General features: G+C 49.0%; 3 protein-coding genes across 7 annotated transcripts in view; 1 reads left to right on the top strand and 2 right to left on the bottom strand.

Moving 5' to 3' along the window:
• Positions 1-23,292, bottom strand: part of LOC144138151 (uncharacterized) — a 143,407-nt gene extending 120,115 nt beyond the window's left edge. Inside the window, exon 1 of the mRNA XM_077670289.1 lies at positions 23,200-23,292. The gene's annotated coding sequence lies outside the window, so the exon portion shown is untranslated. The remainder of the gene's footprint in view (positions 1-23,199) is intronic.
• LOC144138150 (uncharacterized) overlaps positions 1-25,981 on the top strand; it is a 68,746-nt gene that overhangs the window by 40,177 nt on the left and 2,588 nt on the right. Inside the window, exons 1-2 of one of the 4 annotated variants that reach the window (XM_077670286.1) lie at positions 16,399-16,639; positions 24,231-24,772. In XM_077670286.1, the coding sequence (XP_077526412.1) occupies positions 24,236-24,772 (537 nt within the window). In that variant the 5' untranslated portion in view covers positions 16,399-16,639; positions 24,231-24,235. Of the gene's footprint in view, positions 1-16,398; positions 16,640-23,802; positions 23,827-23,970; positions 24,114-24,230; positions 24,773-25,981 lie in introns of those variants that run through there. The other 3 variants (XM_077670288.1, XM_077670287.1, XM_077670284.1) reach the window with 3 other exon arrangements.
• LOC144138147 (uncharacterized) lies at positions 85-9,338 on the bottom strand. Of its 2 annotated transcripts, XM_077670281.1 has the most exons (4): positions 9,190-9,338; positions 8,317-8,454; positions 1,522-1,618; positions 85-741 (listed from the first exon to the last, which is right to left on the bottom strand). In XM_077670281.1, exons 1-4 carry the CDS (start codon positions 9,292-9,294, stop codon positions 704-706), a joined length of 378 nt encoding a protein of 125 aa, XP_077526407.1. In that variant the 5' UTR covers positions 9,295-9,338; the 3' UTR covers positions 85-703. The 2 variants fall into 2 exon arrangements, with proteins under 2 accessions (XP_077526407.1, XP_077526408.1); XM_077670282.1 differs by lacking the exon at positions 1,522-1,618.

Genomic DNA, 25,981 nt, shown 5'->3' with positions numbered 1-25,981 from the left:
TCAGTCCTTGATTTGTGCACAGTTCACCGGTACCTTGTTCAGCTGCGCCCCTCCAGCAATTTTTTTATAAAGGTTGTCGTAAAATCAAACATAAAAATCCAAATAAATGTGAATAGAGTCGTATTACACAGAAACAAATTTCATATCTACAGTTTCAATGAAAAACCACATGCATCCCCCGATTCTTATCATCATAACTGTAAAAATAAAGTTTTTGATCAAAAACTGATGTTCCTTTCTAACTCGAAGCTTTCTGGCCAGCTCCAGCCTTGAAGGTCAGCTGTGCCTGATCAAAAGGACTGTCAACGCGGCTTGAGCTCAAGGCATCCTGGAATGAGGACACCTCTCTGAAGCATTTTGCGCATTTAATTAAAGTTTATTCTCACTCTCTCTCTTGCGACTTGAGTAAAAGTCCAAAATCTAAACTGCTTCGACCGTATCAGAAGGGCGCAGTCTGACAGACAATGGTTTCATAATGCAAGGGACACTGGTTCCATTATGACCATGGAAAGAGTTTTTTCTTGAGGTGCATATGCTTTCGCTTATCATCCTCATCGCTTTGTGAAACTCACTGTGTAAAGTTAGCTTTCCTGCAGTGCATTATGTAGCCACATTGAATGCAATCAGTGAGGTCCTGAAAGCTTCACTTTAACAACAGGAGTTACGTGCTCGTCAAGACCCTCGTCTCACAGCAAACTTCTCTTCACCAGCAGGCACAGGCTAGAGCCCAGTCAGCAGGTGCTGCAAAGACATGATGAGAGTATTTAAGCACGAACCTCAAGATGGAAAGGAGGCGGAGCAAAGAGCAAGAAAAATGCATCAGGAGGAGACTGCAAGCTCTGGGATGAGGAAGCTAGGTGTGGTGCTGTCAGGACACTGATGTCGCAACCCAAGCCTGGGAACAAGCGGAGCAATAGTGCGGTTGTTCCAGCCTCCTCTGGAACAGTGATTCAGCTTCTCATGACTACCATCTTAGCGACCATGACTGCTCTAAAAAATTTGTCACAATAGCAGTGAACCTTTCAGAAATACTGGACTGCAACCCAATAGATGGTATTCACTGAAAATTTCAGAGGGAGATTTCTTCACCCGACAACACTGGAAACCACCACGTCTGTGCCTGCGCATTGTGCCCACACCTCGCAGAAAAAAGAAAACCTCGGTGCATATCGTCTCCACCACTTCAGCCCGATTGTCGGCCTTAGTATTAAGAGAAGACCTATTAATTGCACTCAAATTACGTGGTGGTGCTCTCCTTGCCCTCAAGAACTTTGCATCACTGTAGACTGCGGCTATGAACGAAAGCGACACGGCATGCCAGAGGCAACGCTGCAGTCGCCTGCGACTACCGATGTTGACACAAGTGTCGTTTAATGCACAGTTGAAAACCAAAACCAAATATTGCTTTCGAAGAAATGTTTTATGCACACGCCAATTTATAGTTATATTCTATATTTATATTAAATGAAGCCAGTGCACGTGATGCCATCTCCCGAGTTGTGCCATGCTTGCACCGCTCACCCCCTTGCTGGTAGCCATGTGCTCGTACCGTGGTCAACCTCAAGTCTTCACCCCTTTCCTTTGAAATCCTTTGTGTGCACGCACAACTCACCACATGCTGTCGAAAAAGAAGAAATAAAAACGTGCATCACTAGAAAGCATAGCTGCTACCCCAGCAACAAGTGGAGGGGGCACCCTTTTGTTTGTTTTGCCCGAGACGACTGTCCAGAATGGCGGATTACCAGCCCGCGCATGTGCAGATTGCTAATAGAAAAAGGTCCATTACCGCAATCTCATGGAGTCCGACGTATCACAGACGCTGCGGCACATACATGGCGGCGCACACACAGGGTCGCCCACTTGTGGGCCACACCAGTGAATACAACCTATGAAGTGCTATACCCACCACCGATATAGCATTATCTAGCTGCAGTCAGAAACACTTTTTTATATGTTTACACATACTTTCAAGCGTTCGGAGGGTCAAAATGGCTGCTTGTCACTGCTTCTGACCGATCATCCATGGGTCGATCCCACCAATCTGGCTGCCACAAATCACAGTAATAACGCGGAAGTCTTCAATTGTGGGCCGGACTGACACACACGATTCGCGCCAGGGCTGTCAAACTGGCGTGGCAACTTTCTGATCGCGGCGTTAACACGCCACAGTGGTTCGAACACTTGCCCAGTATGAAGGTAGCTATTTCTGTCGTCGTTGGTTTGTCGCATAATGCATGCTTTACTGATGCTTAAGTGCAAGACCTGGCAAGCTTCTCTAGCTCGCCCAGAATTTCTCGATACGCAACTCTGAGCTGACGTGTGAGCACGTCTGTTTGTCGTGTGGTTCCTTGTTAATGAGCCAGACCATGCAACTGAACGGTGCGAATGCAGATTTGATGCTTTCAGCGCATTTCACTCCTTTCTTCGATCAACAAGAGAGAAACTGTCAGTAATGCTCGTAGAAAGATGGGGCGAGTCAGAAATGCTGCTTGGACACTTCCTAGTACCATATAAATAGTGTACTTAATCTTACCGAGAGCCAAAGCATCATTTTAGGTTGTAGTGAAACAGACCAGAAAACACCCCTGCCCTTTTTCTTGACCTTTCTCTTTGAAGCACTCCTTTGTTTATGTATTGAAAACCAATTTGTGCAGCGGCACACTTCATTAGTTATTTGTGTATATGGCTAATTTTTTACATTTTAACATTTATATGTTCTCATTGTAGTATGATACTAATCTTGATCAGTGCATTTTTGAAGCAGAGGTGGTTTTCTTCAGGTGGCAGTTCCTTTTCTCTACAAAAAAGGGCTTGCTGTAAACAGGATCAAACAACAAAAAAGGAAATCTGTTTTAAGTAAGGAGGAAAAAGGTTCACGTCAATTTATAGGGCTGAGACAAAGATTATGGCAGTCACTACACGTGCTGCGGTTCCCGTAGGGCTAACAAGCGATTTGCAAAAAACTGGACAACACTTCCCATGGTGCGGAAACCGAAGATGTACTCCTGCAATTAAAACACGGAATTATCGCTGCCCCTTCAAAGGTAGATAATTGAGCCATTTTGGCACTTGATCTTTAGAAAGCTTTGATCGCGTATCACACCAGGCTATTTTGTGTAACGTTGCCACTTTCACTCCGGGTCGCCGCACATACAACTATATCCGTAACTTCCTTTCGAACCGCACGGCTGTTATTCAGCTCGGTGACCTACAATCCGACACTATCCATTTCCCAACCATGGGCACGCCTCAAGGCGCAGTATTATCCCCACTCCTATTTAACATTGCCCTAATCCACCTTCCCAGTAAGCTCGCCGCGATCCCTCGCTTACTCCACAGCATATACGCCGATAATATTACGCTGTGGACCACCAGAGGCAGCGACTTTCAAATCGAGGAGGTTCTCTAACAGGGAGCTGACTTAGTTACCGCCGCCGCGCAAGTTGGGCTTGGATGCTCACCTGAAAAATCTGAGCTTTTAATCCTCCCCGCCAAATCAACCGGCAACCCAGCCCAGACACCCACCATTGAGGTCCGCATTGATGGTAGGGATGTTCGCCAAGTGGAAGTCCTGAAAATACTTGGGCTCTGCATACAGCGCAATTTCGCAAACATTAAGTACCTAGCACAGCTGAATTCTCAGGTGAATCAGACGATCGCCCTCATCCGCAGGATTGCTGCCCGCAACAAGGGGCTCAAAGAAACGGAGCGTATCCAGCTGATACAGGCATTTGGGCTCAGCCTTCTCACTTACTCCCTCCCGTATCTCTTGCCCTCGCGTACCGAACTCTCTAAAGTCAACTGCCTCATTCGAAAGACCTAAAAAAACGGCGCTACAAATCCCTCAGAGCACTACCACTGCCAGACTCGAGAAACTCGGCATTTACAATACTCCGGAGGAACTCATTGAAGCCCACCTTATCGGTCAGCTAAATAGGCTCTCATCCACCCCCACCGGTCACACTCTCCTTGTTACTCTTAACCTTAAAGCCCCTATCCTCTGTGATGACAGGCTCCCGGTACCAGCCGACATTCATGGCTCCCTCACTATCCACCCTTTACCGCGCAATATCACCCTGTTTTCAACAAGCAGCGTAGGGAACTACAAGCACAAGCACTTACAGAGAAATACCCCGTCCACCCCACTACGGTTTACGTGGACGCAGCTTGCTATCGATGGCAGGATGCATACGCTGTCGCAGTAGTAATCAACCATTCCAACACTCCTCCTCTTAAATCCCTAACAGACCGCACCAACTGACCCGCTGAGGCGGAAGAGGCGGCAATAGGTGACCGGTAAAAAGCGCAAATGCTCATGGGTGCATTGTCTGCTCCCGCGGAGTTCTGTTACTTCCGGTTAGAGAGCTCTCCTGGCCTCCCATATGCCGACGGCTTTCACGTGCGCTTGTGCTTGTTGTTTATCTGTTTCCACTGAAAAAAAAAAACCGCTCATGCATCGCACATTCAATGTGTAACAACAATGAATTCTACTAGGGGCGTCTCTGAAAGGTTAGCACTCTGTGACAAATAAACAACACGCACACACGCGCGTGAAAGCCGCCGGCGTACGGGAGGCCAGGCGAGATCTCGAACCGGAAGTGGCTGGAGCAGACAACGTACCCATGAGCCTTTGCACCTTTTACCGGTCACCTATCGCGCTAGCCCTTACACATAGGCCGCCCCCTATCACTATCATCTCGGATTCGAAAACGGCCATTCGAAATTACGCCAGAGGCATGATCTCGCCCCTGGTGCTCAAAATTCTCCTCAAAAATCCTCCTACCATACAAATAAAGCTGATCTGGACTCCGGCCCACATGGGCGTGGGGGGAAACGAGGCAGCACATAGGGCCGCTCGAGAGCTCACCGTCCAAGCAGGCCCTAGCCTCGAACCCTTTCACGGAGCCCTATCAGCTTGGGACAGTCTCTTGACCTTCCAAGACATTACGGCACATTACCGCCTCTCACGCCGCCAGCTTCCCCCCGCACACCCGGATTTATCCAACACGGAAGAACGGCTATGGCGACTGGTGCAAACCCATACCCTCCCATGTCGCTACCACCTGCACCGTATTTATCCTTCCGTCTACCCCTCCACCAACTGCACGGCCTGTGGAGCAGTGGAAACACTGGACCATCTTCTTTGGAACTGTCCCCACAACCCCTATCCTCTCTTAGCAGACGGTGGGCACTGGGCTGAGGCACTGGGCAGGTCCGACCTGTCTACCCAGCGGGTGGTCACGGCGAGGGCTGCTGCGGACACCGGTACGCCGGTCACCACGTCCCCTAAGGGGCCTTTAAAGGCTCAATAAAATGTTTGTCCTCCCCCTCCCATGGTGCGGTCACATGCGGTTTTGCACAGATGGCATCTGGCCCCATTTTGTCTGACTGGCAATGAAAACTGCCTGCTTCAAAATAACTAAGACATTTTTTAGCCACATTTATATTCAGGCAGAAAGTGTTGTGCAGCCATTGCATGTAATGTTGCCTAGTATGAAAAATTGGGCTCAATAGGTTTCTGAGGAAAGCTGGTTTCGAGAATTGCATTGTGCCATAGGACAAAACAAAATTAACTATAAATGAAAAACAACACAACAAAAGTCCTGAGTTTTGCCATGCATATTTTTGTGCTCCTTTTCTATCATGTTTACAACCAACATGACCATACTGTTAATTACATTGCACCTTTGGTCTCATAGGTCACCCAGAAAGGAAAACAACTGATGTCGAGGAAGTAGTGTAAGGAAAATTCACTTTATATTGTAAAACAACAACAGTATTAATGTATTCTTGAAAGCGTAAGAAACAACAGCCTCGCCTGGACCTTTTGCAAATGTAAAATAGTTTCTTCTTGTCTTCTTTTTATTTTATGGTGAAGGAATGGGGCTGCTTCTTTTCCTGCAGCTTGTTAAGTTGGCCAATTTTTATGTGATCAGGTATCTAAGCATTCAGGAGTAGACGTGTCCTGATCAGGTATATCTTGAGTCCAACTGAGTAAAGCGTATTCTGATTTTTATCATGCTAAGGGTCATATTCCGAATGCTCCCCATGAGCACAAACGAGTTGCAGTGAATGAATGAAGATAGCACGGAATTCTTTTATCAACACGTAAATGCCTAAGACTAGTTCACATACTTGAGCAAATCACAAGCACGGCATAAACTTAATGCGGTTGCCCAGCAGTTGGGCAACACGCCACTATTTAAAGGAGCACTGACACGAAGATTTTATGTTACACTTTTATTGCTTTTATCGATGCTTAATGGCCTGGCGAACCTGAAACAGCACTTCAAATACTTCAGCGCGCGATAGTTATTTATATTGAACGGCCTGAAAATCGTTTGTTTCAAATTCCCGCGCTTTCATCCCGAACGGCGCATATGACAGAATCCCTGACTGACCTCACCGCTTTGTGCGGACATCACCGGCGCCCGCTTGAGAGGGTGTTGCACCCGCTCGCCGCTCGTGGGCCCGCGCGCGTGAAGTGACGTAACGAGTTTTTGACGAGCGCTTCCGCGTCACTTCTTTTGGCTTTCCCGGGATGATGTCACGCTGATGTCCATTCGCTGAGTGCCGCTCCGCGCGCTGCTCCGTCGGCGCGATAAATGAGATCCAATTAAACTATGTTCTTCGCGTCGCAGGCCGCTCATATTTCAGCCAGGGTATTCTGTTGAGTGAAGGAAGCGAACTGTGCAATAATATTAACGCCGAAAATTGGTGTCAGTGCTCCTTTAAACTAAATGCATATGCTACTCGATAGTTTCCCTCCAGCTTAGAGACTGCCTTTTCCATGTATTTTCTAGTTCATAAATATACCATAGAATGCTTGGCTGCAGCAGCTCTCATAAATTACAAAAGGACAAGAATAAGATGGGCATTGCTTCCACAGATGATCCCTTTGTATCATTCCTGACATGAAATAGCCAAGTGAATCTTTGGACCTTGGTAACAAACTGTTTCAAAGCACAGTGCAAACCGTGATGAACAAACAGCATTGCGTCAGGTGCATAGCCTGCGACACTGTGCAGCTGAAAAAAATATCTATGTCTTTCTGCTTCATTTTCCTGTGTCTACATATGCAAAGTGCCTTTATTAACAATAAAAGCAGGGCGGTAGGAGGGGTGTAAAACGTTTAAAGAGCTTACTGCAAAATAATGTGACAAGCTTTTTTTAAACATTATGTATGAGCTGCCTCACGTAAGAGGCATTTCTTACAACATTCTTAGCCCTGTATGGCTTTCTCACACAGCTTAGATGTCGTGCGAAAAAGGCAACTTAGTCTAACAGCTCAAGGCGAGGTAGGTGCACCTTCTCCCGTTTGCACTCAAGAGTTTACATGAGAAGGCATTAAGTAATTGCATCATAATCGAGTAAACTGAGGTCACTTCGCACTATGAGGCACAGGGCAGTGTGGTAGACCTCTCACTCAAGGATCTTTAGCGTAAACCAAGACATTGTGTACAGAAGGTTATTTTTTTTGGCTTTATAAATTCAATGCAGCCCCGGCAGCCAAGAATCGAACCCAAGACATTGTACATCCCTGCAGCCATAGGAAACCATGTGAGATCTGAGCAATCTGGCACCTGAGAAATCTCAGTACGATGAATAAAGCTACCGTGCGATATTACTTAGTGTTTACAAAAACCAAGGATAGACAGCATAGGGGCACTAGATACATCCTTGCTTACACAAAACTCAAAAGTAAAATTAAGAAATATATATATATATATGACGCGGCCATCCGAGGCACGGTATATCTATGGTGTTGACTAACACCATGTACTGTGCCCTGGCCGACCACGTAATTTGTGTTCCTGCCTCCACTGGAAGCTGGAAAGCACTGTAAACGGCCCTGTGGTCAGCCATAACCCATTACACGCCCAAGACTACAGTGCAAACTTTGTCGTGACGGAAACCACGTACGGTGCTGTTTGCACGAAGGTCACGCCAGCCCACCTCATAGATTGTGCTATATCGGTAGTGCATATAACAATTTCTGGTGGGACTTCACTAGGTGGTACATATAGCATCATCCATAAATTTTCAACAGTAAAAAAATGAAGGTAGTAATTAAGCAGTGCATGAGCTATCCCTACCTCTTCATTGTTTCACTAGCTACTGAAAGACTTGTATTTGAAAATGTCAGGCTGGAATGGATGCATAGACCAGGTTGGTTTTTTGACATTGGCATAAATAACTAAACTTGATTTTTAGTACACACGCTGCTGTCTTCATGGCTATCAACTACCGTGTTACTGTAAACCCTCGCTTGAAATGTACACGGAGTGAGAACGCACTGGTGGATCTAAAGTATACCATCAAATAGAAGCCAGGAAAAGTCGGGAACCCGTTTGGTTGTGACAAGTGGCCTGCACTAGAATGGCAGTTCCCACTAGAATGGCAGGATGAGTGCTGCAGGCAGGCTAGGGGCACTGTGACTGCAGTCAGGAGATGCTGCAAGAGAAAGAAATGGAACATGAGGAATGAAGCACCGTTGAGGCAGCAGTAATAAACAATCTAGGATGACTAAAAAAGGGGCAAACGAAAGCGAAGACCACACAAGCAGTGCTCTTGCCCGCCCTGCGTTATCCGGGTCGTTCCCGCTGAATTTCCATCGGTTATTGAACGCCGATTGGCCCCACTATTAAAGATGAAAACACATAACGACGTAAGCATTCCTTGGCAGGCACTCCTGGCAGCAAAAGTGCTGGATGCAGCAACGAGTGCAACAGGCTAAAGTAGCGTGTTACAACGCCCTCACGAACCACACGCACACACGAAAACCTTGCCAACAGGGACCTGTCACGCTCCTAACTTCACCAACAGATCGTACTGCAAGTTCATTTTCGTTACAATATTAAGATCGGTTAGCACAAGGCACGTTGTCTAGAAAAAGCGTCGAGGAAAACAAGTGATGTTAATGACGCCACATTAAACAGACAAGGAAACGTCATGGGCGAGACGGGTTTGCAATGCGAGCGAGTTTCCGCGCCGTGCAACAAACCGTCAACAGCTCGCGATCGCCGACAGACGCGAACGAGCAGCATAAACAGCGACAATAATGCAAGACGGGGAGAACGCGCCGTTAAGAATTTCGTAAACGTCACTAATATAACTGCCGGGAGCAGAAAGCAAGCTTTGCAGTAGGAGATATGCGAACTGATTGCAAACCCGCCAAAAAACACTCACCTGGTCGGCCGATGGTGGACAGTTGAACGCCCACAGATAACTGCAAAGCTGTAGTGCCAGAAGACGCTGGAGCTGTTGAACGACGACTGACAGGGCGACAACCATCGCCAGTTTATGAATTCTTGCGTCGACCGCATAAGTCGAACGCGACTACTCGAATCGCTACGGCACGTACGCCGTGTAGGCAGCACTCGGAAAAATGTAAACATACCGCGCGGGAACGCTGCGAGCAAACGTGACGTCACATCCGCCTAGCGATGCTCCTCACCCGCCCAAAAGGTTGGTTAATTCCTCTCCTGAAGGGCAGGTTGGGAGGCCACGCCCTCGTCGCTATGCGATGCTCCGCTGCCATTGATCACAGGACGCGAGCAGAGTTCGGACAACTTTACATCTACGCGATTCGGGGAGAAGCGGCAGTGAGGTTTGGTTTGGCCGCCGGTTCCATCCCACTGCTTGGGCTTCACTCGCCCACATGTATATGTCGTGGGCCGCGCTCGCGGACGGAGCGTGCGAGATGTTTCCTGGGAAAAACCCGCCTTTCGAATTCGGTGGTATTTCCGCGGTCGTTACACAGGATTTTTCCCAAGACGCGGGGCGAGTGCCACGACCTTCCTTTCGACGGGCATGGAATAAGCAAACAGCTGTGTCTTACTTGAAGGCGCTTTGCGGTAGTTGGCAGACAATCTCGCCGCCTACGCGGAAACCATCTATCAGAGCTGCCGTTAGCGTGAGAAGCGCTATACACGCACACGCCCGCGCACACTATATGATTTTTTTTTTCCTGTTAAGATCCCTATCTGTAGGTGCGTGTAAGTTAATGGCTAGTAATTCTCCCTGTTGCGTGTTAGACACGCCTGGAGTACATATAGCTTGATTTCATTGTCATTTCTCATACCTCATATATTTTCCCTTTCTCTCTGTCCGCTGTACTTTTGCCCCAGTGGAAGGTAGCAGGCCAAAGATCCGTCTCTCAGGTCGACTTCTCCCTTTAGTAAACTGCTCTCTCTCGCGCGCGCTCGCTCGCTAAAGAATGATGCTCATTAAAGGCAACAGAAGATTTAGGAGCGTATAGTCGGTTACAGTTAAATGGTGCTCTATATACAACAGAAGGCACTCCAACACTACCATCCAGTAGCCACTGCCGCATCCGCGCCTGCAAAACAGCTGTCTCCTTTCAATACTGCTTATTTCTAAAGAAACGGTAGCGAGTCGACATCTCGTGGGATTTCCGAAACCTGGATGAGGCTCTCGTGCGCTTTGGGCTGCGCATGCGCAGCTGGGTTAGCCCGTCGAATGCGCCAGTTATATCGACGTCCGGTTCAGTACAGCGACAGAATGACCACGCTCTCAGAAGAAAGAAAATTTTAAGAATGAGGGCATTATGTCCAATACGAGCGTTGAATGTGGCGCGAACCTCGTATAAACATTAGATTTGAGGCGTTAGGCAGATTAGCGCATTTATTGTTCGCAACTATACGTAGGTATACCTAGAACAAAGTTGGGCCCCCTTGTCAATGACGTCAAAAGAATACGCGAGCACAGCCGTAGCATAGTGCACCAACACTGATCAGAGAAGTGACGATAAATTGTTGACATTACGCAACTTCGGTGCCTCCCCCCCCCCCCCCCCCCGCGCACTCAAACACACGCGCACGCACGCGCGCGCACGCACACACACACACACACACACACACACACACACACACACACACACACACACACACACACACACACACACACACACACACACACACACACACACACACGCACGCGCACACGCACGTACACGATTGCCCTAAATGACACTGCGGTCTTGAGCGCGTGCACTGTCTACAGGGCCAGTTGCGGATATTTAATTATAGAAGCGGAATCTGCAGATTTTCTGATATAAGGAGAGCCTAGGAAGTTGCACACATAAAATAAACGACGACTGACGCAGTAAGCCCGGAACATTCCTCCCACGAAAGACGCATTTGATGCAAACACGAGATAGCAGGCGGCACCAAAACGGGTACGTAGCAGACGACACCCGTAGCAGACGACGCGCAATCTCGGCACGGATGGGGGCGGCCGGCTATTTTTGGGACGGACTGGTGGCGCTGGTTGCGCGGCCTGCACGCACACCTGTAGTGACGTCACGCTACGCCCAGCAAGTCCGGCAGGAACACTACGAGGTAAATCCGTTTCAGAAAGAAAAACGCGCTTGGCTGCAGTTATGGTATTTTATTTTTCCTCGTACGCAAGATCGAGTGGTCAAGCAGTTGCGAAGCGGTCCCGCCGAGATTTTCTTTGTACACACGAGCGGCCGTTGCAATGAGCGGCTCGAGTTGTCTGCGACGAGCAAAAAATAGCAGACAACAGAAACGAGTATCGCTCGTATCGGAACACGCTTGCGGTGTCTTCTGCAAACACGGCGGGCAGCAGACGGCGGAAAAGTAAAGCAAGATACATCACTACAGAGTCTCCGTTGAGCCCGCAGACGTCACGATTCTCGTATCCGTTCCTTCGTTTGTGCAACGTTGCCTTACGTAAAGGCACACACCAATTACGTCTGCGGACAAAAAAAGGGGCCCCATCCGGTACATGAATTAGGCTTAGGACGTCCGTCAGTCCATCCGACACGTCGTTACCAGCGCCGCGTATAGGTCAAGGCTAGAGTTCGAAACAGCGTTGGTATACATCATAGGTATACATAATAATAGCTCGATTTTGACGTCCGTCTGTTTGATGCACGTCTAACAGAAGCAAACAAGCGTTTTACGCCAGTGGCTCACGGATGCGCAATAACACGGAAGCAACGGCTATTTTTGCGCACAGTGTAAATATATCTACACATGCTTACATCCGTTCGTACTCGTAAAATATGCTGGTATGTGTGCACTGTATGCATCCTACAAGTGCACGCAAACCTATAATTTGCAAATTATAGTAGTGCCACGTTGAATCCGCGCGCAAAAAAATTGCTCACTGTGATCCAGACTCCAGTAGTCCGTCGAAAGGCTCGCGATGAGGGCCTGGAGAATGAATATTTAGCCACGGATGGAGATGAAAATATAACCACCAGGAGTTTCTTTAATGCGTAAAAACACTGCTTTCAACAGAAGTCTGCAAAACCGCCTCCACGGGAAATCGAAGCCGTTATGTACTTGCACTTCACAAGATGGCGTACCGCTCGAGGCAAAGCGATAACACTGCGCGTGAGTTCAAAAAAAGTAACCTGAGTAATTTATAATGGGGTGGGTATTCCAGTAATAAACTTACAAGCTACACATAGACGCGCTACCTACCACCTGACCACGAACACGGGACGGAATATAACCCCCAAGAAAAACCTCCAAACAGCGCTGTGGAACGTACCTTCACCTAGCGAATGAGCTGATAGCACAGAGGTGAACCAGCTCTGGCAAATGTCGATACTGAAGCTTATTATCCATCTATTGTGATTGTGTGCGTGTTTCGCTTGTTTCTGTTTGGGTAGTTATGAGTGTGCGTACGTGAATTGTTCACGTCACCTTCACCCCTGTCTGGCGTAGCAAGTCGGGCGGCTAGTCTGGCTGACCTCAACAGTCCATTAGAGAGTTTCCTCCCCCCTCCTTTCATCTATCTATCTATCTATCTATCTATCTATCTATCTATCTATCTATCTATCTATCTATCTATCTATCTATCTATCTATCTATCTGTCTGTCTGTCTGTCTGTCTTACCGCCCATTCATTCATTCATTCATACGCACGTCTGCTCGTGTCTATCCGCGTCTGCCTTACTTCCCGAAGAAAAAAAAATTTGACCGCACTTTGTTTCAAGGCGCCACCTACCACTCCTCACGCGGCACTAAGTGTGAGTGATGCTGCGCAGTAATAAACAATGAACGCGAGCGAAGGGCGTCGCTCGCTTTATTCCGGCGATTCTTTCTCTTTCTGCACGCCACGCCACGGCGGGCACCGGCGCTTCTCGGTGGGAGCGGCGTGCATATCCCGTGCAAGAAGTGACGTATAAAACGCGCTTCTTCGCGGCACCAAAGGTCATGGTCGGCGGAACAGGACACAATGGCGGCCCGCTTCCGTGCGCAATTCCTCGCAAGAATGAGCCGCGTCGGCTCCCAGGAAGCCGCCAAACAGGGAGCGGTGAGATACCTCGATGTGGGAAAACATTTCCGAGCAGCGTGGGTTTATTGGTTTGCGCTGGACGTGACGTCACGCGTCGGAAACGTCGGTGCATAAATTCGGTATTAATTCCTGTTTCAAAGGAATTGAAAGAGGTGTGGCAACAAGTGGTGCATCAAGGTTTTGTATCAGGACAGGGGCAGTCAAACAAGTAATATTAATAAGTACAATCCACAATCGCAGTCAATGATTTCAATCCAGAATAAGATCCGCTGTCGTCTGAAATTCATCACAGCCCTGTGTTTCGTGCTGGACCCTCAAATTTTTCGGACGTCGTCCTAGGGCGAATGCCTCGAAGGGTTAGGCTTAGCAGATAGTGTGCCTTTCTTCAGTGTTATTTGGCTTAAGTGGTTGCTCAACAGAGCTCTTGGCCAGAAACGTTTATTTTATCTTATTAGGAGTGGCCTAACACGAGCAATGTAGTCGGGATCGACGGTGACCCATACCGAGCCGTCATAAGAGTTCACAACCCACTGCCCTCTGACCTTCCTTCTTCAATAAAGTACCATAAAAGTACCAGCATCACACTCAAGTAGATTGGCAATTTCCTCTTCGCTATTGTCACGACCACATGAATCTATAGTCCATCCTAGTTATGCAAAGTGAAAACTCTCCTTATCTCGAAGCACCACTGCTTCGGTAAGAAAGTGCTGGTGTTCATCCCATAATCACCGCTGAGACGCCCGCTCCGCTGCTATTCAGTTTAGACAGTCTTTTACTGGGGCTCTCCGATGATCAGTCCTGGGCTGGCCACGGAGTGTCCGATAAGCGATCCGGCATTAGCTTCCCACGTACCGCCTTTCCGTGGCGAAGGCAATCGTCGAACAACCCGCGGTTCGGACTATCCGCGGTGTGTCCAAGATAATCTTGTAGTCTGGCCGCGGCGCCGACATCACGTCGTCTGAACCATAGACGACCCGCCGCGGTGGCTCAGTGGCTAAGGCGTTGCGCTGCTAAGCACGAGGTCGCGGGTTCGATTCCCGGCCGCGGCGGCCGCTTTTCTGATGGAGGAGAAAAGCAAAAACGCCCGTGTGTTCGAGATTTCGGCGCACGTTAAAGATCCCCAGGTGATCAAAATTAATCCGGAGACCTCCACTACGGCACGCCTCATCGCCTGCGTCGCGTCGGCGCGTTAAACCCTACAATCAATCAATCAATAGTCGATAGTCTATAGACGGTAGACGAGTCTTTCTTGGGCTACTTAATCCAAAAATTCGCTCTGCCTGCCTGTCTTTCTTGTCCCTCGATTCAGCCAAACGGCCAAAAGTACATTTTCTTATGGACCGCCGAGGGCACGCGACGGAGAGGTTAGCTTTGTTTAAAGAACTTCGAAGGAAAGCCGCTCCGCATGCCTCTGTGGGTGATACAATTTTTCCTATAGGCCATTGGATCCCCAGGAGAGACATTTTGCGCCTGATCCTCGGGTTTTTAAGGGGCACACGCCTCAGTGACTCCTGGTGATTTCCCGGGCATAGCGACAAGAAGGTGTTGATGGGGGGGAGCAATTGCCGGCATATCATCATCACCACCACCACCATCATTGAATTCTTGAACAAGAAGTTTATATAAGCAAATCATTACCAAACCACTAAATCTGGCACCATACTACATACTTGTCAACATTGTTGAGCAAAAAGAAAACTTTAGGCATATCTGAGGCGAAACATCAATACATATCTCGTACTAGTAGTCTTTAATTGAGACTAGGTGTGTGCTTGATATCTGAGATGTTCTGACCCCAAAATACACAAATAGCCCACGCCTGAGCCTAGGCACTGTGGCGGCATTCTAAATCCAAAAGTAACAGTTTTCCGCCAGATGGCGCGCGAGCAGTGGATAGGCAGTGGATAGCAGTGGATAGGCTAGATGGCGCACGCCATTACCCCGATTCAAAGGGGAGGCCTTTAATCATCATCATCATCATCATCGGGAAACCTTCACCGTGTTTATCGTGCGAGGAGCGAGACTGGGCGGGAAGAGCGTTGGAGGTGGGCGGGGGAAAGAACAGAGGCATTTGCGTTGCCGAGACGACAGAAGACCATCGTCTTTGGTCGACATTCGCATCGAAGTAGGCAGATACGCGTTCAATTTCCGACAAAAGATATTCTGTGGCCTGCATCAACCAGATAGCGTTCGCGCGTGCCTTCTGCGAAGGCCTGCACGACTTCACCACTTCCGAACCCTCGAGGGCGGACATCGTTTAATCGAGGAAATGGCGGGCGCGGAAGGAAGCCGGGGCGATCTTGTCGCGCTAACCGCAGCAGTGGCACGGCGACGGTTGGGTCGCTTGCGCCACATGAGCGCCGGCAAGGGCAAACTACTCGGCAGGAAGCCGCAATTAAAATGAAACGATTCCCAGAAATGCAGACGCGTCGGCCGTTTATCAAAGCCGCCTCCTGAGCGGGCTTTCTTGTCGAGCCAGAGTGGGGCGGTGGCTTTTATCTCTCCTGTCTTTCTGTTCCTCTTTTTGCATCTGCGAAGCTTTCCTTCAGCTGCATCGTGAATCAACGAGCGGCGGCCATTGACTGCTCTCTGTTATTTTCCTTCTTCGATGAGCCGTAGCGAAGCGCGGAACACAGCTATGACAGACAAAAAAAATGGAGGCATTTCTCGCGCGCACCTCTTTGCGAGGCGCCAGAAGCCATCACGGTACGTTCCCCCCTAAATGAGGCCTCCCTACATATAGCCGCCCCATGAGACTGTGTGCCGTGGCATAATCGCTTCTCAAAGCGGATGTCTGCGCCGAGCGAGATTTGGGTCACGGGGTTTCTTCCTCGGCGGCCGTTTTGTATTTTGCGCTTTTGTTTTTACAACACCGCCCCTGTTTTATTCTCGTTTTTTTACGTTCCTTTCCTAGCCCGATGGCTTCGTTCCTCTTCGAGAAATATCCGAAAGAAGGCGTGATGGAGAGGAAGGAGGAGTAAGAGGGAGAGAGGCTTGGATTGGATTCGTCTGCAGTCTCGCACGCCGCCCGCGGTCGCTCTCTTCCTCCTCGCCCCTACTTTCGAGTTCGCGTCGTCGCGTCCGCCCGGTCGGAGGCATATTGTGACGCGTGTTGTGACTTTCGGTTTCTCTCCCGCTTTTGTGCGCACCTCGCCTTACCATTCAAAGTGGACGACACCTCCTTCGTCCAGATCGCCGCGCGACTGAAGAGTGGCTCGCACGTTCCGCTCCGAAGCCGTCGTTGTCGTCTGCTCCGCGCGTCGTCTGCGGCTTTTTGAATACGCGTCGTCTGCTCCGCGCGTCGTCTGCGACTCTTTTTGAATACGTGTGGTCTGCACGCAAGGTACGTCGCTTTTCAATATCGTTTCGTTTTAGTTACCAGGTTAGGGAGAGAGAGGGGGGAAGAGAAAGACATAACTTCTTGGGATGACACGGAGTTTTTGTTGAAGTGAAGCCGTACGTTTACTTGCTTGCGACTGCTGGTATGATTCTTCGTCTGTTGCTACAACTGGAACGTAACGTAACTTTCTCGTATGCTGTGTTTTGTCGTGCATATGAAAGTTGTAGGCAGCATCACCGTCGCGCGTTTGCGGCGTTGGAGTGGAGTGGAATAAACTTTATTATGTTCCTGCGTTCTGTTTAATTTGTGAACTGAGCACTTGCGATATTCGCGTCGTTTCCCGCATCTCCTGCCAGTGTAGACAAGATTAGGGTTACTGAGAAAAGCGTTACAATGACTGCATGGTCCGGACGATGGGGCAACAGAACTTCAGCGTTTGCCAACGGACCGAGGTTTTAGAATATTTAGACACCTCGCGTCCGCAAAGCAGCTTCGGCATGTGGCCTTGGCAACAGATGGGACATGCCATATCAGCGATATTGCTGCAGAAATTGACAACAGCTGAATCACTATGACAAAGAGATAAGATGCGCGGCGATATGTCTTGCCAGTGCAGCGAAAAGTTATGGCTAGATGTCCATGGACTGTCTGTCCAACACAAATCAGCGAAAGCATGGGCCACCTCATTTGGTAAAGCTCGGAGACAGCCTATCAACTGCGACAGTCTTTCTGGGTCGCTCTGGTTTGGCAATTAAGTGGTTTGTGTATCAGCATTAGGCCGTATGGGTCTTTGATAGCGCACATATCGAGGAGGCATGGCGCGTTTGTCCTTTGACCGTTGACTACTTTTTGTTGGGTCACAATGTGTCATTTGTTTCCATAAAAAAGTAGATCGTACGCCTTGAACACCGGATTGTCGACCAACATAGTACACCAATGCTTTAGTATTAATATCAGACGAGCACACGGCGTCCGCACGTCACGTTGTGTATATTAGAGTCTTGGACGTCAGTATCTTCGTAATGGAACACGGATGCTATGAGACGATTTCGTGAGTTAAAAACACTTAGCGATCTACTTTCTTTTGTCTGTTCGTGGATAGCGAGGAGCATGTAGGCCTATGCATGTCACGTACGATTTAAACAAGGAACATCATACTCTTTTCAAACCATACCTTTTCTAGCTTCCTTTTCGAACGTGAGCCCTTACAAAGGCTTCCTGTAGTCTAGACCAATGACGTGTCCCTCGGAAGCACAGGACGGGTTCGTTTCTTTCCATAGAGCTCTCCCGGCTGAAATTCCTCCTTGTGTGCGCGTGATGGCTCGGGGCATGTGTTTGTTTGTTTGTGGTCCACCCCTTCCGACCGTCCATTGTCGGTTCCCACCCGCTGTAGAAGCCCCCAACGACAACTTTGTTTTCGGGGGGAACGGTGTTCCGCGAGGACTCCCCCCCACTCCATTTCCCCGCCCAGATGGCGAAGGGCCGAACAAGGCGGGCCATGGGGGCAGAAGGGGTGAGCCATGACTCACACCCTTTCTCGCCGAAACTCCTTCGCCTTTCTGAGTCAAAATGCTGCGCGAAGCGTGACGATAGCGAGGGGACAAAACGGAGAATTGAGGGGTTTTAAGAAAACGAGTAGGGGGAACTCCCTTGAAAAGAAAATGCGAAGAAAAACGATAACCGTCTTCCTTTCCCATTTTTCCGCCTCGTTGCTGCTGTTGCTGCGCGGTGACTGAGACGGGACAGTTCCATAGCCCACACAAGCTGGCCGTGAACGCGGTCAGTCGCTTGGTTCGGCGATGGCATTGTTCGATGAAGGGCGAATGCAGAAACGAGTCGTTGACATTTGGTTTGGACACGAATTGATGCTCGCTGATGGCGAGCCATATGTGTGCGCTGAAAACTCAAATCCGGGAGTCAAGCTGTGCGCGGGCACCAGCGCGAAATTTGTGACCGGGGGAGTTGGTCGCTCCGGCTGTAAATCCTTCCAGCATTCCCTTCCCAAGGAAACGTCCACCACAGGGCTTCTATCCTTCTTTTTTTTTTTTTTGCGGGGAAGGAGGTTTCTGAGAAACTCGCAGTGCGGGCGATCTTGGAGAAAATAGGTGCAAGGCTGGCCTGGTCATCCAGGCGGGAATAGACAGAGCATGGTGCCGGCCTAATGTGACACGGAGCTGCACTTGTGTTTGGGAAACTTGGGACTTTTCTTTCCGTGAATTGAAGGGTAGTCCGTCCGATGAAAGAAGCATTCCGGACACCGCGGGACGAATATAATGGCATTGTTATGGAGCACCGCCACGTAACAGAGCGCGAGATCGCCGATACCGCGGGTATCTCAACTGAAAGAACGCGAAAGACGACGGGGTCCGCGACGGCTGAGGGCGTTTTAAAAGCGCAGGCGAAAGAGTGCTTTGATTCGTTGTCTGGAGATGTTCAGTTGCATCCCGCATTGCTCTCTGCACCGATTTGCAGGCATGGATGAGCCATGTTCTCAGCTAGCGTCACTAAATAAAGACTTTAAATAAAGCATAGCTTATTTAGTGACGCTATATTCAACCTTACACACCCGAGTAGAAGCAGTTAGAGCAGGGGAAAGCGCGCTTCCAAGGAAAGCAAAAACCATTGTCGGATAGGAAGATGACGGCCGCTGATTGCTGGGGACAGTCTAGGAATGATCCTTATCGACTAACTAGTGTTATGCAGTGTTTTTGGACTGCATAGGAGAACTGAAAGAAAAGGGCGAAATCACAGCCTCTTTCTTAAGAGAAAGATGCAAACTTTAACATTTCTTCGACCGTGTCGGAGTGGTATATACAACGTCGGCTTCATAAACGCGAGGGACCGAGGTTCGATTCCCACCGCCGGAAGCGTTTTTTCTCTTGAGGCCCTTGAACTGCCTTCGCTTATCATCAACATCGTTTTGTGAAACCCGGTGTGTAAAGTTGGCTTTACTCTGCAGTGCGTTTTACTCGGACGAATGATGCCATCAGTGTCCGTATACTTTAAGAATCTTGGTTGCGTATTTTACTGCACGTGGCGATTCATTATTCTGACACGAGATCTAAAAAAAAAAAATCGGAGCGCGGTGGACCAAGTGTATTGTCCCTAACAGGAGGCTACCTTGAGAAAACAAAATAATTTTCAGAAAGAAAGGTCTTTAATTTGCATTTCATCATACGTATGAAACAACGTGCATCTTTGTCATAACGGTAGCGAAAATTCGCTGTAAGCAACATTTCGGTGTAAGCGGGGATGGGACAGCAGATAATTTCGTATGAGGAAATTTTCGTATTAACCAGGATTTTTTGTACTGTATATAACATTAACAAAATATTTGAAGGGAAATTTATAATGCCGCCACAGCCTTTGAATTCTCGCCCTTCCACTTCCAGCGTAGTCCTTACGGTAGCCGAAACGTCCCTCTAAATAACTTCTCCCTTCAGCGCCTTGCGTTAACTGCCCAAATCAGCGGTAGCGGCGCACGGCTCCGCGCGACCTTGCTTCGTCAGCTCGAGGGCCGCTTACGCAAGGCGGAAATCGGTTCGGCGATTGGGCGCCGATACGCTGCTCTTGGCGGTCAAACCTTGCGCTCCTGGATCGGCGGGAACCTCCGGGGACGGGCGAGCCAAGGCGGAAGTTACTCGTAAGACAATGGCCCGTACGGCGTCGCGGGTGGCGAGGGGGGAATCGTGGAGCTATAATTGCATCCGTGCATTGATTGGGAAGGGTGCGCCCAGCGCGCATGCGCATAGGCCTGTAATGGGGTCGTGCGGTACACGACGGACGGTTGGTGCGTGCGATCCTGTCGGCTGCAGGAGTACGGCCAAGGAGAGGTCTATAGGTCTGCGTGTACGCATACAAACGCAAATACTGCCGTGTGTTTGCAAATCATGCGCACGAGTACCCGCCAGGGATAACTTCGACCTTGTATCGGACACTCGAATGAGCCTTTCAGCTGCGACAGCTGAAATCAGTGCTGATTGTTTGAGGAAAACGTGACCCCACTCAGTGTAACTTAATCCGTAGCGCTCCACTACGGCGAACGCCGTAGTCAGGTCAAGCTAAGTCCAGTCGGCGGAAATGGAATATATGTTATTAATCTCAACGAAAGTTTACTGTTTCCTTATTTGACATACCAACCGCGACATTTTAAGTGCATTAAAGACCGAAGCCAGATTCGTGATTCAGTTTGGTTAGCTTTACTTATAGTATGATCCATTTCACCAAAATAAGCGTGTAACTAGTAATTAAAAAGTTTATTAGCACATTTTTGTTCGTCGTACTAACTATATCTTGATAACCATGGCGTTTTCTAGTGGCCGCCGAAACACTCAAGCATTCGCGAACAATGAGATGTGCGTAATTCTTGTCCTCCTGTCGTAAGAAATTTGGCGACGCTAAAATGAAACCTTACCACATCACCTGTGTGCAACACGTGGTGTACCAGGTGACGTCAGACATTTGTTCATAGACTGCCGCGGTTCGTTAAGACTTCCAAAGAGAGCCACCCCCATCTCTCTTTGTGTGTGACGTCATATTCCGTGTATTGGACACTGGATTTTGATGAGAGACACGGTGCGCCTGTTCCTCCAGTTCTTGAAACCGAAGGGTTAGAAAAACGCTGACCGGACGAAGCAATTACCGGCATACTTTGCAAGACTAAATCCGCCCTTTAATTAACAGCAGCAACAACAAACTCTACAACTGTCGTAGTTACTCTTTCTTGACCACTAGTGATCCGAAAGTTTTAACCTTCAGGCTTCTTGCTCTGCGCATTGTAGCACTTCTCTGTCACGTGTAAGTCGGCCTCTCTAGTTTTCGCTCTCGTTTGGCGGAGATAACAGCGGATCCACGCCCTTGCGTTACGCTAAAGAGGACGCAATTTGTGTAACGAGCCGTGCGCTAACGCACCATACACGCCTGCCTCGTCCGTCGCTCTAGGCTGACCCTGACCTCCAGCGGGCTCGTAAAACACAGCGTTTTATCTCGGCGCGCCAAGACAAATAATCACCTACGCGGGGTAGCCACTACCGCGTGGGATGCAGACAAAAGGCGTGTATATGGGAGCCGGTAAGAGTGCGAAAATGGCTTATTTATCCTTGCCAGCTGCCCGGAGCACCCTGAGAGAGAGAGAGAGAGAGAGAGAGAGAGAGAGAGAGAGAGAGAGAGAGAGAGAGAGAGAGAGAGAGAGAGAGAGAGAGAGAGAGAGAGCTTGTCCGCCGGGTAGCGTCCTTCAGCGCCGAAGACGCTGCGATCAGCGTTAAGATTGCGCTTTCGTGGACGTCTCAGCACGTGCCGTTAAAAGTTGTAAAAATAGAAGCGTCGACTGAGGTCGCCAACAAAAATAAAGTAACGAAATAAGGAAAGGTATTTACATCGAATGCGAAGGTTTTACGACTGGGGCACGCACTTGCGACGGTAGGGTACCGTCAGGCTTGTTCATTCGCTATTAATTGTCGACGTAATAGCTCGCCGATGACGTCCCGCGATTTTAGTAACGACTATGCCTTCTTATTCTTCTTATTCCTCAAAAAAAAAAAAAATACAGCAGCGTGGAAGAGGTTACGTGTTTGCCTTCCGAATATCTGGCCCGACAGCCGTAAATAATTTCGGCGGGCGCAGCCCGAAACGGGGACGATCGGCGTTTTGCGTGAGACGTGTTATCTGCAAATAGGTCACTGAATGCGCAAGCCAAAAGTGGCCATTCGTGTTTCGCCGCGCATATAATATGTCGAACGTTCAGTCACGCATATTATTAGCATCGTTATTGCCGCGCGTCTCTCTGCGAGCGGGCGCAGAACCTGACAATTTCGTACAAAAGAATCTCGTTTTGCGCAACGGGCAATAAAAATTACCACCCTCCAGGGCGTGCGGCTGCGGTACCTTTTACCCACCGTTGCCTCATTTATTTTTTGAACCGCTGAGGCTAACGTGTTTTCCGATTACCCAGTGCGTTTTTATGTGCCTTCACGACGTCCGCGTTCGTGTCAAGACGTTTCTTATACTACCCGTTATGCAATTGCACCCTCTCAAAAAAAGGCCTACGCGCAGTGCCTTGCTGTATATCCCGCGGGGCTACAATTTACGAGCCGATAAACCAAGTCCAGAACTCGCGTTAGGGTTGGTAATGTCGGGTACGGAAACTCGTGTTTCTACATTTGTCTTCGAGTGCCGTGCCGCCATTTTTTTTTCTTTTTGCGCCACGTAGGAGACAGGGGCCAGTGAAAAAGGTATGCCACATAAAATCTGGACGGGGAAACTCGATAGCGTTGAACTTCTGCCTTCCTCCTTTTTCTTTTTTTTTGGACCATGCAATCCGTTCCGGCTTAGAAGTGAACTGGCCCGCACATGCAGGGACAGATCACCGGAGTAGGCGGGGGAATCTGTGATACGTGCCGCAAGTCTCCGGAAAAAACCCCGGCTGTCAGCAATTTAAAAGAAGCGCCCCTCCCTGGACGCAATCGGTGGTTGCCAGGGGAGTGTCTTCGTCAATCTACGCTCACCCTTTGCTGCGTGCGAGCTGTCGTGACCTTAGGGCTCTGGTGACACGTGTTGGCACTTACACGTGGTGGTACGCGTGCCTGAGAATTGCTCTTCTGGGATGCTGGAGACAGGAACAGTGTCACGTCGCACGGCAACGCGTATACGTGAACGGGATTTACAGTTCTCCCGCCCCGCGCTTTCATACATCGCGTGGGGTCGACTTTTTCGTCGCAGTCCATATCGTCCTTTCGAGCCGCTCTTATCAGTCGTGTGCAAGCCGTTACTTGTTTACGAGTAACTCAGCCTGCCTGGCGTGTAAGCCGTTATTGCCTATCCTAGGCTATTCCAGAAACGCGGTAGAGATGGTGGAAATGTGAAGATACCGGTCAGACACTGACCCGCCGCTCGATGTGTCACAAGGCGCCTGTAACAACATTGCGCAGAACTTATCAGCTGCTTTTTGCTTTGCGTATGTGTCATTCCTTGCTCTGCAATCGGCCGCAAGCGGAAAACGGCTCTTGTACGACGGTTGAAACATTTTGCCGATGGTACGTGTAGACGTGGTTTTGCAAATACTAGATGCGAGCGCTAGCTTGCTTCTGCGAGGTGTATTTACACAATGCAGCATTTGAAACGGAAGGAAAGTCGACGCAGAGCTGTGCGCTTATCCGAGACACATGTGCGCCGTGGACACGGTGAACGCTGGTGTGGGTCTTGCCCTCGACTTTTTTTTTAATATTTGTTTTTTCTGTATAGCTTGAAGTACAGGAATTATGTGCGATTTAATAGACACGGTGTTTGTGGAGTTGCATGCAAGCGGCCTCTGCACTACCATAGCAGCGCTTTCGTCCTTGGCGCCAGTACGAACTACTTACGGAGCGGTTGGCAACGCTGTGCGATGTGTTCAACAACACCCATGGCAACAACAAAATAACAAAGCGTGCCGTCAAACGCGCAATAATTTGAAGACCGTTTTGGGCTGCTGTAAAATACGGTGGGTGGTTACAATAGTTGTTTGAAATAGTTCCGTCACTTCACATACTTACGGAAGCAGGCTTTAATTTCTACAGCTCGCTCACGCGGGAACGGCCTGCCCTTTCCATCCTCGCAGGAACCATGGCGAGGCCGGCAGGCAGGATACCCATCCTGGCCGCGGCGCTCATCCTACTGCTGGCAGTCATCGGGCCCCGTCCTTGCCAAGGACAAGGAGACGCGGCGGCCTTGGACCTGGTACGATGCAACGACACCTGTGCCTCCTGGGACGACGGCAACTCGTCTTCTGTCGCCCTTTCCTACAGCGACAACCCGTTCCGGCGGGCCAACGTATGCCGCTGTGACGAGGACTGCGTCAAATTCGGGGACTGTTGCCGTGACGCTCCGGCACTGTTGAACAAAAGTTCCGGCTCTTCTTCCGTGGAGTGGGAGTGCGTGCGTGTGCGGAGCGACACCCAGGCGACCTGGGTCCGTAGAGCCTGCAAGGAGGGCTGGACTGGGCCGGCGTCTGTGCGGGCTAAGTGTGAAGAAGGTGCCGGCACTCGCGTCACGGATCCCAACGGAGGTGCACCGGTGACGTCGCCTCGGACCAACGTCAGCTACGCGAACGTCTACTGCGCCGTTTGCAACGACGACTTCGATGAGGCGCGACGGTGGCAGGTGGGTGCTGGATATCGGCGCGACAGTGGAGGGGTCAGGGTAACACCTTGGGGAATACCGCGAAACGCTCGCGGCAGAGCTAAATGTGGTAATCATTAACTTATCACTTCGTTGTCCACGTAAAATTTTGTAACAGACAAATAAGGCTGAAAGTTGATCAGATGACATTGGCGTGGTTTATCATGGTATGCCGTTGTATCCAAATAGTATTTGCCTCATTTTACTATTCACATATATGCTTGGAGATATGGGTCAGGGCGCTGGCAAATTGATGAGATGTATAGGATTGAAGATTGATCAGACGGTTTCTTGTGGTATGCCATAAACTAGTTGTGGTGTTACAGGAATTTCACAAGGGAAAATTGAGTTGTGGGTGTACAGGTAAGAGAAGTTGTCGCAAATCCTTGCACTTGTGCTTATCGAAATTACAGATAAATCATTCATGGACACACCTCCATTGTTATCTAGAGCTTAACGAGTGTAAATGTTGGCCAGGTCCCCAATAGCATTTTCCTCTTTTGCTGTTCACGTATAGTGTAATATACCATGGAGTTCAGTCCGCTAATTTTGCGACTAACCAAACAACACAGTTTGAAACTGTTTTTATATTCAGTTTTCTGCTTTTGTATTAGCCTTGAATAAAGTAGATCATAAATGCTGAAATAACTTGCACAGAAAATATGTGCAGTGCTCAACATGTAGCCTGTCATTTTTGCAGTTTTAAAGCTTTAGTGTTCTCACTGATGGTGTCTGTAATGCAAAAATGATCTGCAGGAAAGCCAACTTTCTCTGACGATGATGAATGATCAAGGCTAACGTGAAAGAAAATAAAAAAACGCTTCAGCTGCCGGAATCGAACCTGGGTCCCTCACATTATGATTGCTCCACTCAGTGCAAACTCAGACAACAACCAAAGAATCAGTCATGAGAAAGCTTAGCATTCCACCATTGCCATCGTTATGGAGGGGTGCATGGTCTATGTGACACTGAAATTTTCAAGCAAGTTTCCTGTTACTCTAGCTATAGGTTATTTGTGCAAGCAATGGATAAAACTTGAGTACTTCATAATACACGAAGCACTGTCACCGAGCCCTTCTTTATAATGCAATGTCCTCTCTTTGCTTGTCAATGTTATTAGCTGGATGTCATTGCGTGGCATACACAGTTGTTGTGCCGATGGCTCTGTGAGCGCCAAGCTTTTGCTCGTTA

This window comes from Haemaphysalis longicornis, unplaced genomic scaffold, assembly GCF_048455015.1.
Source record: "Haemaphysalis longicornis isolate Haplotype H1 unplaced genomic scaffold, Haemaphysalis longicornis Haplotype H1 scaffold_5, whole genome shotgun sequence".
NCBI lineage: Eukaryota > Metazoa > Arthropoda > Arachnida > Ixodida > Ixodidae > Haemaphysalis > Haemaphysalis longicornis.
The sequence above is the reverse complement of the archived record's forward strand: the minus strand, read 5'-3'. Positions and strand labels throughout refer to the sequence as shown.

Bases quoted from the DNA above. Each gene is read 5' to 3' on its own strand.
- LOC144138147 (XM_077670281.1), bottom strand. From the start codon at position 9,294: ATGGTTGTCGCCCTGTCAGTCGTCGTTCAACAGCTCCAGCGTCTTCTG. The intron at 8,455-9,189 runs GTGAGTGTTTTT...TTTCTCTTGCAG, and splicing joins GTCCACCATCGGCCGACCAG to CATCTCCTGACTGCAGTCAC. The intron at 742-1,521 runs GTGAGCGGTGCA...ATGTCTTTGCAG, and splicing joins ACATGGCTACCAGCAAGGGG to CACCTGCTGACTGGGCTCTA.